The sequence below is a fragment of the Montipora capricornis genome, chromosome 6 (assembly GCF_036669925.1).
Source record: "Montipora capricornis isolate CH-2021 chromosome 6, ASM3666992v2, whole genome shotgun sequence".
NCBI classification, from domain to species: Eukaryota; Metazoa; Cnidaria; class Anthozoa; order Scleractinia; family Acroporidae; genus Montipora; species Montipora capricornis.
In genome coordinates, this window is record NC_090888.1 from 55,515,374 (window position 1) to 55,527,873 (window position 12,500).

General features: G+C 38.1%; 2 protein-coding genes across 5 annotated transcripts in view; both read left to right on the forward strand.

The window, feature by feature from the left end:
- Positions 1-12,500, forward strand: part of LOC138052536 (2Fe-2S ferredoxin-like) — a 103,447-nt gene that overhangs the window by 30,806 nt on the left and 60,141 nt on the right. The window lies entirely within an intron of this gene.
- The window catches only part of LOC138052530 (protein C-mannosyl-transferase DPY19L3-like), a 33,261-nt gene that overhangs the window by 16,562 nt on the left and 4,199 nt on the right, over positions 1-12,500 (forward strand). For 3 of the 4 annotated variants that reach the window (XM_068899071.1, XM_068899069.1, XM_068899072.1), the window contains exons 3-13: positions 586-676; positions 2,471-2,592; positions 3,954-4,093; positions 4,536-4,659; positions 5,700-5,834; positions 6,841-6,972; positions 7,422-7,523; positions 7,725-7,798; positions 8,903-9,061; positions 9,744-9,972; positions 12,263-12,319. In XM_068899071.1, the coding sequence (XP_068755172.1) occupies positions 586-676; positions 2,471-2,592; positions 3,954-4,093; positions 4,536-4,659; positions 5,700-5,834; positions 6,841-6,972; positions 7,422-7,523; positions 7,725-7,798; positions 8,903-9,061; positions 9,744-9,972; positions 12,263-12,319 (1,365 nt within the window). The remainder of the gene's footprint in view (positions 1-585; positions 677-2,470; positions 2,593-3,953; positions 4,094-4,535; positions 4,660-5,699; positions 5,835-6,840; positions 6,973-7,421; positions 7,524-7,724; positions 7,799-8,902; positions 9,062-9,743; positions 9,973-12,262; positions 12,320-12,500) is intronic. The other variant, XM_068899070.1, reaches the window with a different exon arrangement.

Below are 12,500 nucleotides of genomic sequence, written 5' to 3' on the forward strand. Positions count from 1 at the left end.
AATTACAATAGTTCTTGTAAGTACTACTACCAATGACAATGAAAGATATTTTTCAGTAATGTTTTGCTTAAATGACAGGTCAACCCACAGTATTATGAAAATTTCTGTTTCATTAACTTGCTTACCTAGAATTTTCAGAATGTTTGGTTGATTGAAAGCTCCCTCAACCCTTTGATACCCAAACCGGCCTAAGCCGGCCAGTATTTTACTCTGTCTAATGCCAGACTAATTTACTCATCAGTGGGGAACCCCCTGGAGTCAACAGGTTAAGGTGTGAAAATTTTTTTCTTAGTTACACAATAATAATTATTTGCACTGATCCATGCTAGAGCTCTCAGGGTTTTGAAAAACAAATATGGCAAGCCATGGCGAGAGAATGTTGTTGTGTTGTCGAAATTTTTAAGCAATTAGGGTACTTGTAAAATTTGACATTTCACAGGAAATCAAGCCCTTGCACAGTTGGAAAGACTAACAAACATTTGTTTTGTTAAATAAGGAAGAATTCATATTAACAGTAGGAAAGAATATCTTTCTTATAGGATCTAAAAATACAAATAGTGAAAATGCTTTTCCTCTTTTTTACAGCAAGTGGAGAGGGAAATATCCTTCAGGACAGAAGCAGGATTATATTTTTCGTATTATAAGCAGATTGTCTTAGCACCATCTTTTTTTAAAGGTAAGGTGATTTATGTAGCATTCATTAGGCGTTAGCTACTGCATGTGTTACTAGTGGCCCAAGAGCAGATTAACTTTAAGACAGTTGAGGACGAATGATATCTTATGGTCCACAGGGTGTTCAGGAATTGGGGATTTTAATGTCGAGCATTTACAATGTTAACATCTCATAACATAACACATTATATAGCATGCTTAAATACCATGCTTACATTACTTTACATATATGGTGGTATACAGTCAAGTTATTACATCCCTTCTCCCCTACACCCTACATTAGTAAACGAGTTTTCTAGTCCGAGGGCTTCCAGCAGTCTCTTAGATCTTAATCGCAAATAAAGTCCTTGTATTTGCTGTCCTTTGTGGACGTGGTTTTTCTCTGGGGTCGGTCGAATATCGCCCATCTTTGTTCCGTGTCGCCGCTATCATTGGGCCGTTCTGCGCCTTCTAGGCGGGACCAGTCCCGTATCGCCCGTCTTTGCTCTCAGACTGGCTTTCTGCTATCATTGGGCTGCTCTGCGCCTTGTAGACGTTCCTCCGCTACGCTTCATCCGGGTCAAAGGCATCCTCATCGTCTGAGTCGTCACATGTAGCTGACTGCCTGCACCCGTTTTTTAGTAACTTCCAAAAGTAGAGTCAGTCTGTTAACTTTGAGAATTTTTTCCAGTTTTATTTATTTTTTTGTAAACCATTGGCCATTACAGTCAACAAAGCTTTTTCCCCTTGAGACAATTCTCCTGAACATTACTTCATACTATTCTCCTTCTACTTTAAAACTGGAATCTAAAGGGGTCACATTAAAGGCAGAACATATTTTTTTCATACTTGGTAGTCATTGATAATGCATACCAAAAAAATCTACAAATCAAGTCCTAATGTTTCTTGCTTGAATATTCCTTTCAGCCCTTCTTTTTTCTATTCAATCAATGGAGACTTTCTTATTTAAACCTGCATGTGCCCAGAGGCCAGTACTCCATGTTGTTGACCCATTGATGAGTAAAAAATTATTGTCTGGTGTTAGTCTAAGAGTAAAATCTATCAATTCTCCTATAGTCATTGGGTTAAGAAAGCAAATAATAATTCTTTGCTTTCTTATGATAGATTTTTAGTTCATTATCAGGTATTACTTGGCTTAAACCCCTTTAGGCTTTTACACATGCACACAAATTGGCATGGTAATCCAAATAGTGGCACATACAGTACCAATATTTGGAGTGCCAAGCACATCTCCAGTGATGTGCTCGGCACCCCTATAAACTCTGGCTCGTGTTATATGCATTCTGTTTGTTCTGTCTACACACGAGAAATTTACCATGCCGTGCCTGAAAAACATCAGTACGGTACCGAGATTTCGGAGTGCCGTTCCAGATTTTTGTGCTATTGTAAACCCGGCTTAATTAAGTGTCCTTTTAAGCCAGGTAAAATTTGGAGTAAAATCTGAACAGATTTGTATTGTGACTCACTGTCAGAGGGTGGTTGACTGTATCTATACTGTGTTTTGTTGTTAGACTATTAAAAATGTCAGCAACAGCAACAACAAGTTGAACTTGCCAGACTGAGTGTACCATAAAGTTTTGTTACTTAACCAGTACCTTGTATTTTCTTGGTCTGTGCTTTAAGTTACCGGTATACCACATGTAGCCCATACTCCTTGGCTTGTTTCCTTTATGCATCTCTCACTAAATGATGATGTTTCCGAGTGTATATGTTGCTACTAGTTAAAAGGTCTCCGACTTCTTTTACAGCTGTAACAATGTTTTAACTTGGATTTGTGTTCTTTATTAATTATATTCAGGTGTTAATGATCTCATGCACGACAACAAAACAGAGCACTTGAGGACTATTAATATTTTAGAAAGATTTAATATTTATCAAGAAGTGATCCTAGCAGCACTATACAGGATTTTACCAATAGAGGTATGTTTGCAATCAGACTTATTTCTTCGTCTTTGACAATCAGTTCCTTAGCAAATGATCGATCTGTCTTGGGATTTAGCTTTTTTTTTCTTGTTACCGTGTGCTTTCTTGAACGCAGGGGTCAGGTTCAGGTTTAAAATCACTCTGATTCCATTTACAAACAGAGTTTATAATAAAACAATGCTAAAAGCCTTTGATAATTATTGCATTTTGTGATTTCAATAACTATTGCTTTAGGGTCTACATGTTCTTTAAATCAAATCATTAGACAGTGTAGATGAGTGGTTGGGGTGCCAGACTTGGACTCTGGAGTATCTGAGGTATTAAGTCCTGGCCTAAGTACTTTCTGATTGCTCTGGGTAGTTGAGGTTCAAGGTCTTGTCTGTTTTTGTAAAACAACTAACTCAGACAGAAGATATATATGAAATACATCATATATTATTGCACTGTGGGTATGAAATCAAATGAAACCATGTTGCGTCGCAGTTATGAGCACAATTTCAATTGCGTCAAGAAGCCTGAAATTTCTCAGGACTTCAACGGGGTTTGAACCCGCGACCTCGCAAATACTGGTGCGATGCTCTTTAGAACCAACTGAGCTATGAAGCTGCTGACGTTGGGAGCTGGTCACTTCTGGGTTCACAACTTCTTTCACTTATCATTACTTTCACTCATCATTACTCATCATTACATGTACTTATCACAGAAAGTCGTGAACCTAGAAGTGACCAGCTCCCAACGGAAGTGGCTTCATAGCTCAGTTGGTTAGAGCATAGCTCCGGTATCACGAGGTTGCAGGTTCAAACCCCGTTGAAGTCCTGAAAAATTTCAGGCTTCTCGACGCAAATGAATTTGCGCTCATAACTGCGAGGCAACATGGTTTCATTTAACTCAGACAGGTTTGCCTACAGCCAGTTGGAATTCTTTAATTAAGACTTGTCAGCACTGTTTGTTCCCATAATTTGTTTCACTGAAAAACCCCTGCAGGGAGCAGTCAAAGAAGTACCTATAACTACATATGAAATATAATATCAAGGCTGAAATCAATATTTAATTAAAAGCTTTTTCATTATCAGTCTAGTCAACCGTCAAGAGTTTTTGTCAATTTGCTGAGTAACCCAGTCTGTGAATAAAAATGGAAGCTTGGGGATTAAGAGGGCTCAATCAAAACAATGTTTTGGGACTGTGAGGCCCTTTAATTTAATTTGAAATCAAGTAATTAGTAAAAGAGATCAAGATAAATCGGCAAGGGAAAAAGTTGTTTCTTTTCTCTCAGCATTTAAGGTAGCTATAATACTAAGAATTTTAAAGTATTTTTTAATCTGAACTGACTGACACAGGAATTTTCATTTCTTTACCAGATGGAGTATGTTTACTTTTATATTGATGTTGTCTTTGTCCTTCATGGAATTTATATGATGGCATTATTTACATCGTCATGGGTGCTCAGTGGTTCCTGGCTTGCTGGACTCCTATCATCATGTTTTTACATTTTTAATAGGTAAGGCATTTTGTGCGTAAATATACTTTTGAAAACCTGTTCAGAGTCAGATCAGCAATTTTGGCAGTTGCTAAAACTGTGGGTATTGTTTGCCATATGTAGTCATTGTAGTGACAAAAATTGGCAGCCATAAGACCATCCAACATGAAAAGAGGTGTGTGTGATTACGTGTTATACTTACTTTATTTAATACTTATCCTCATCGGGCGCATGAGGACTCTTAAGGCCGGGATAACGTGGTATCCCTTGAGCAAATTTTCTTGATGATAGTGTAGATTTTCATTGCAGGACATTATTCACAAGTGCCACAGAGGCTGCATAGAATTTTGTTTTCATTAATGTCCATATCAACAAGAACAATCCTCTTAATCAGTGCCATATTTTCCCTGCCCGTAGAATTATGACACAAAGTGACTATTAAGGATGTTGTGGTTTTTTGCAGGATGGACACTACAAGAATATCCTACACAATTCCTCTCCGTGAAAGTTTTGGATTTCCATTCCTTTTTGTACAAATTGCATTTATAAACTTCTTTCTCAAGAGAGATGCCTCTTCTCTTGCCCAGGTATTTGCTGATTTACTAAGTTAAACTAAAGGATAAATTATTTTTCTGTTGTTTCTGTTTCATGTAATCGGACAGGGTAGGGCTACATCAAGTATAAATTTAATGCTACTTTTGTAAACAGACAGGTACTGTGAGAAGTCCCACCTTAATGGTAACACTGTATGAACAGTAGTAGTGGAAGTAGTAGTAGTAGTAGTTGTAGTGTTGATTATCACAAAAATTTATTCATATAATATTATTATTATAATTTATTTTGGTCAGGGCTAAAATTTGTTTTGTTAAATTATCAGGGGTTTTAATAATAAAATTTGATGGCTTGTTCAAGAAGAGTAGCCAATTTTTGTCATAATGTCAAAATGAATTTTAAACTTAGTTTGGAAAGAATCTGTCTTTAATCAATTTACAGAAAAAAAGTAGCCAACTTATTGATGAGTTAAGTATCCGATGTACTTTTCATAGGCTGTCAGTACTCATTGAAACGACTTAATAATTTCTTGCAAGCTCTGTATCTGTCAGTTTTACAACAAAATCTAAGTGCATCCTTCTTCTGGGCCATTAAGGAGTTTGAAGAAACTAGAATGGTAACATCAATGAACGTCACTTCAAAAATAATACAAGTTAGTGCTATATCATATAAGTATTTCGGGATCATTAAATTTTCTATCTTGCTTACAAACTATCCCATAAGTAGACTGGGATGGGTGAGTGAGTTTCAAAGAAAAGGTAAAAAATAAATGGCCTATCATGTACGGTCACATTGTGTTAAAACTCTATTATTGTTGTCACAGTGGTTTAATGCACAGTAGTGTGTATGTAGAACAACCACTTTTCTTCTTTTAGGTAAGAGTAAAGTTTGCTATGAGCCTAGAAGGCCCATCAGGCAGGCACTTATCTCCGGTTTTTGTAGCATGAAGCGACTCTTTTATTAAACCATCATTGTTTTTGAATTGCTCAAGGTGTTTTCATTTCTATTGCCATTGTTGTTGCTTGACTGTCAGTAATAATAATATTATTGTTGTCCTTGCCTGTACTTTTTCTAGAGACTGTGCTTAGCAGGAATTGCTGTTTCGACTTTCTTCTTTACATTGGTATGGCAGTTTGCTCAGTTTATCCTCTTGTTGGAGTCCATGGCTTTCTTTGGTACTTATTCTCTTGGCTTCATTCCCAAGAACAAGGTATTTAGGAAGTTGAAATAAAGGCCAATTTTACACTAGAGACGCATAGTCCGTTTTGACAAATAATAGCACCTCTCATGTTGTTTGTCTAGTGTAAGATGCATATAAATCCATCTGAGATGAACTTGGGCAATGGGTTTCTTGTTCAAAAACGGCCAATTGTGACATCAAAATTTAATGTTTGTGCATACAGAATTTTGGATGTAACAGTTTGATAGTGCACTGGATTTTTACAATGATGATGTTCCAATGCCAATTCCTGACGTCATAATTAATAACAAGGAAAAAATGTCAAGAGAGGAAAATTTGTAAAAAGAATTATAAGCACTGTAAATATGTTGCAAATTAGTAAACAAAAAGCTTTAATTATTATGCACAAAAATACACATGTAAGTGAATTTGTTCAAGAACTCAAATTAGGCTACATCATGAGATACTTCTTATCAAAAAGTCAAGCTCTTAATTATTAAGATGTCAAACAAAATAAAGTCAATGAATTCAGATAAGTGCCATTTAGTCTTGGAATTATCCATCACTTTTGTTTTTAGTGTACTTAATTTGTAATCAGCACTATGTCTTGGGCACTATGGTACAATAATAGTCTGGCACTCTTTGGGGGTGGGGTACTCTCATATAAAAAGGGGAGGGATGCTCGTTGGAAATTAGGAGACCACTCTGGGCATGGCCCAAGTTTTTTTTCACCCCTAAAAGAGACCATATTAAAACACGGATATATAAAAAATACAGTGCGTTTTAATGATGGCAAAGACACCTACACCTACGTGAAGAAATATAAAAGTGTAACGATGCACTTTTATATTTCTTTGCGCGCAACCCTAAAGGAGACCTTCACGGCCATATATGATTGCGTTTTGCCCAGAACACCCTAAGTGAGATCCGGAATTTATACCCCTTAGCGTGACGACAAGCATCCCCTTCCCTTTTAATATGGGAGTCGTCCCCCCCCGGATTGCAAAGGCAACAATCTTCTTTTGTCTTCTTTCAGGCTCGCAGCCTTTACTTGATTGTGATTGGTTCCCTAATCAGTGTCTGCATCTTGCAGTTCATCAATGACATGATTCTTTGTTCGCTTGCGCTGAGTTTTGCTGTTGCGTCAGTCATTCTTTTGTCCTTTCAAGTAAGTTTCATTGTTTTGTTTTGCAAAACAGCTTGAAGACCGACTCATATTTGTCTGTTTCATTCTGATATAGAGGTCAGAACCGCTTCAATCATTGGAGTTAATTGTTGGGAGTTTCATTACTTTTTGTAAGTTTCTCTGTCAAGCAGTTCTCACATTATTTCGTCGACCCCAATGTAGCGGGCCAACAAATTCTGTATCCTTTATTCATGTTCAAAAATATTTTTGTTTACCTGCCTCATAAACGACCTCTCGTAGGAGTTGTCTTCGACTTGTCATCTCGCATTGCTTGTCCATCACCTCTTAATGTACGAAACGAAAATGGACGCTTTACCCAAGAAACCAGTGTTTCATTTCAGTTTTTACATGTCCAATTCGACAATTTAATTGACGATGAAAGACTGTCTTCTGTTCATATTTTACACCTTGTCTTCCTCTTTTCGTTTCAGAGTGAAATCAGCAACGATAGCTTGTTGATCAGAGTGTTCAAACTTCTTTTCAACATCACAGTTGTGCTTTTATTGGCTGGAGGAATAAGCTTTGTTGTAAAGGTGTGATTTTGTGGTGATATCTTTCCTTGACATTTCTTGCGACATTTAACTTAAAACGTAACCTCTTTCCCAGTGTCACAGTCCCTGTTATTGAGCGAAAGTCACATGGAACAGAGTTTCTGTTTCGTAAAAGTCGTGGACTATTTCAGTGAAAAAGGGGAACTAATTTGGCCAAACTTGAACAACTTTTGTTTTTTGCAGGCTGTCATCAGAGTCGAGTCCGATGAGCACATTTTTAAGTTCGTCAAGTCAAAGTTTGGTTACGGACTTGGCAGGTATATATTGTTGTTTTCTGTCTAATTAAAAACAATCCCTCCTCTTTTATCACGATAGCGAATTCATCAGAAAATCGGTAATTGCGGCGGCGTTTTCAGAATCAAAATATAACGTACGGTAGAATAATAATAATAATAATAATAATAATGATAGCATATTCCTGAAAAGCTCCGACGACCGCTTCCTTGGGCTGGTGGAAAAGCACGATGCCAAAAAGAAGATTTACTCTGCTCAGAGAAAGCCACAAAAGTTTTTTTAGGGAGTTTGATTTATCTGACTTACCTAGAAAATCAGACGAATTCGCCACACATCTGTGGAATATGCCAATTCATACTTACAGGGAAATAGCAGCTAATAAACCAGATATCATAATCAGAGATCACGCGAATCAGAAATGCCACATTATAGATATTGCAGTCCAATCAGACAGAAATACATCCGTTAAGGTAGTCGAGAAACTCTCTGAGTATAAAGACTTAGAGATTGAGATCGCCAGAATGTGGAAAATGGGAACAGAGACGATACCAGTTGTCATTGGTGGTCATCCTTGCACTTAACAGGACAATTTTTATAGACACCTGAAAACGGGATTCGAAGCCATGACCCCTGCGATGTTAGTGCAATGTTCTCTACCAACTAAGCTAAGGAGTCAAGCCACTCAGTCGGGAGCAGGTCAATTTGTTGGGCTCATGTGGACTCGATGAGTGAAATATATACATTTATTTCATTCACAAAAAATAACGTGTCGGGGCATTTGCTACTGATGTTATGTTTTAGGGCACTTCACAACTGGAGAGCAAAGGCGCACACTCGTTACTTGTGCACTAGCTTTGACCGCTTTACGGGGATTTCTTGTTCCCTGTCCCTTGCCTTACCTCCCCCTTCATTTCATAACACCTTCATTCCCTGTCCCCCCCCCCCCTCCCCCTCACCTTCCCTTTCCTTAATGCTACCACGCCCCTTTGTCGCTTAAATAACAACCTCGTTCCCAGGGTCTCTCTTCTCTGCCTCCATTGTCGTTGAGGCAGAAAACAGAGGCCCTGGGAACGAGGTTGTTTAAATAAATGCAGCTGTTGTAATCAGTTCTTTCTCTTGCTTATCAGGGATTTTGATTCATTGCTTTATCTTTGTGAAGGAGCCTTCCAATTTCTCCCGACGGATGTATACCCTAGGCTAACCACCGGTGTGGTATTTCCTTGTTATGTCACGTCATTGACAGCCATCTTGTTTCTATTGGCTCATACTGTGTACGTCAACTGGAGGTACGTATTACATTGATGTAGCTCTTGATACCGGTACTGTCTTATCTATGGTGCTTTCCGATCAATAGCTTATTCCAGTTTCCGAAAAATGGACCTTGAGATCTAGGACGCAGCCGTCAACTGAAACACCAAACAGTAGCTCTGCATCTAAACATTACTTATACAAATACGCTGCGTGAAATGACCAAATAACGTGCATCTAATTGCGCACATTTCTGCATTTGATCCCTTACCTTGAAATTTGCAACATTTGTGGTGACATGTCAAGAGTCCTCCTTAGTGATTTTAAGATCGTTGGACGAGTCCAAATTTTTTGGTCGATTTCGAGTGCGCATGTTCAGGGCGAAAACGGGACGAAAGTTCGCTTACGTCACGGTCAGGATACTCGAAACCCAATTACAAAAGTTTCTTTTTTTCTAAGCAAAAATTGGCCAGCTGAGTTGGAAGTATTTTGAATCCAAGCTTTCATTATTCAAGGAAGTTGCAATTGCGTATGCTTACCACATGAAAACTGTTTTTTAAATCTTGCAGCACCATGCCAATTACTTTGTAATTCTACTGTTTTAAATAGTGTTCGTTTGTAGCTTGATTCTTTTTTAGGCGAACGACTTGCAGAAACAAAGCATAAAATTTCAAAGGGTTTCACCAATGTTCTCTAAAATGGTTTTTAATGAATTCTCAGTAGGAAAATTGAAGACACCCCAGAGGATCCAAACGTTCATTTTCTTAACTCCCATCCTGAGGTAGTTTATCAAGCAATTCAGAGCGTGTTCTTCGGGGTCTTGGCCGTTTCCACCCTACGTTTCAAATACCTTTGGACGCCTCACATGTGCCTGTTTGCTGCCGGAATATTTTGTAACCAATATTTCTGGAATACTGCGTTGTCCAAGATTGGATTCAAACCATTGCTGGTGAGCATTTGTCGCATAAATAAAAGATTTCAATTTGCTTAGTAAATAAAAAAATGTTTTAGGGAGTTTAAGAAACGACAGTGACCATGGCAACAAAAACGTCACTTAAAATGCAACTTAACTATGCTTACGTTCAAGTAAAGGTATGATCCTCGCAGTTATGAACGCAATTTTAACAATTGCGTAGAGAAGCCTGGAGAATTCAGGACTTCAACGGGGTTTGAACCCGTGACTTCACGATACCGGTGCGACGCTCTAACCAACTGAGCTATGAAGCCACTGACATTGGGAGCTGGTCATCTGTGGGTTCTAATTTTCCCGGGTTTGTGGGTTTTAATTTTCCCTAAACGTGCAAACGGACTCGATTCGCGCAAAGGTATTCACTTGGAGAACTTGTGATCCTTTGTTATTATGCTAATTCGTAGAGACTATAGAAATCAAATCTTCGCATTACTTACTCGCTTTGCCTTGAGAATGGTGTCATGATGACTCCGAAACGTCGGCTTTTAACGTTAATATTCGCTTGCGTATGTTTTAAGAAATCGTTTTTGATCAAGAATGAATCAATGAACGAAATGATACATGAAATGAATCATATACTGAACTGCAGATATGAAAAATGGATATGATATGGAAAACTGGAACCCACAAATGACCATCTCCCAACGTCAGTGGCTTCATAACCCAGTTGATTAGAGCGTCGCACCGGTATCGCGAGGTCACGGTTTTATATTGAAACAATTATCTGTTTGCATGTGTTAATAGATGTTGTTGTTGTTATTTATGTTATTGTTAGAGCGGTTTTCAATTGAGTGTCGAAAGTAATTAGCGAATTGTTTTGGTTTTGCATTACTTCACTCAGTGATTGGTTCAAAGTCCTCGCGCCATTTTTTCAACGAATCAGAAGTGAAACCAAAACCAATCGTGGCTCGCGCGTGCACATTTTCCCGCGCTCTGTGTCGGCTACGTGTAATTAGTTCGAGTTTTGATTGGTTTACTGGATTGTTTCAGTCCTTTTTGATTGGCCAAAGTAATTACTTTGGTTTTGGTTTTACGACACTCGATTGAAACTCGCTCTAGTCAATTAAATTACGTCTGCTCGACAGACATTGTTTGTGGCCACGAAGCTTTGATTTGTGATGTTTGTAAGTAAGATCTGGGTTAAAGGGGCCATGTCATGTTATTTTAGGGTGTTTAGGGGAAATATTTAGTTAATTAAGAGTTTGTATCTCGAAAATGGTAATGTGGAATTTCTTTACTGATAAAATTATCGTTACATCATAAACAAGGTGATTCTGAGCAAAAACGGCCTTTGTCCAGGCTATTTGCCGCAAACTCGAAAAACGCCAGGCCGACTTTTTTCAAGATTACCCAAGTGCATTCCGTTTCAATCTTGTCTTGTCTATTGTGTCTATCCATGCCTCTCTTTTCTTTTGCTTTATTTCTTTTATGTTGTTCAACAGTTTTTGAAGTGGTTATTGCAATGTTTCATTCTGCTTTTTGGGCATTTTGGGTGTTATGACTGAATTACATCATTTTGCGTGACATATCCCCTTTAATTAAGATGCATAGCTAGGAGGGGCGGGAAATTGGTAAATTACACAAAATCAACTGTACTTCCGTGACACAGCCTCCTTAAATGTGGTTATTTAACGCCGTTGTTTTTGCAGAGTATGAGAAATAAATTTAGTAAAATGTGTGCTTTGCGTTCATCATAAAACAATAATGCGTTACTTTGCTTTTTTGCGTTGTGGTGGTTTTTGCCATCGTCGTTTCTTGAACTTCCTAATTATGAAGACAGGAGGCGGGTCGATCCAGTGGTTTAGGTCGCTCGATTTGCCTTGGATGCCCTGGGTTCAAATCTACAACGTGGATGTCTTTGATGATCCCGAATTCAACTCAGTCCACTACACTTTCCAAATAAATACGCAACTTTCACGACAGTGTCATTTGACTACAACTACCAGAATTCAGTTTGTTTTCCTTTTCTTATGTAAATTTTGTATTCCCAGCGGGGTAAAAATAACAATAGCTGTACATGTATTTAGCATGAGACAAGCAAAACCTGAAGGATTCTGGTACTTTTAGTCAAATGACGTCATCATGCAAATGTCCTATTGTCAATTCGTTGCCTCCTGCTAATTGTGGTTTTTTTTCAGCTGTTGTGTTGGCTTAAATTCTTGGTTTCCATACACGGCCACAAAAGTGTTAACGTTAAAATTTCACCTTGTATAAAACGTTTTTTCACTTTGGATTAATGCGGAGTTTCGTTTTTGTTTTTGTTTTTCAGGCAAAATGTACTGGCCATTCCGTCCCAGTGTTACTCCTTGGTCTTTTATTGTTCAATGTAAGTGTTTTTCGTCGTCAGCATCATCATCGTCATCATCTTCTTCTTCTTCTTCTTCATTATCGTCGTCATCGGTTATAATAAACAGATGACCTCTTGCAATAATAATTTAAGGCTTATGAACCCAGTTTAATGAGAATGCCCACGAGTCTCCTGTTGCTCTGTTGTGCCCAGTGGCAGA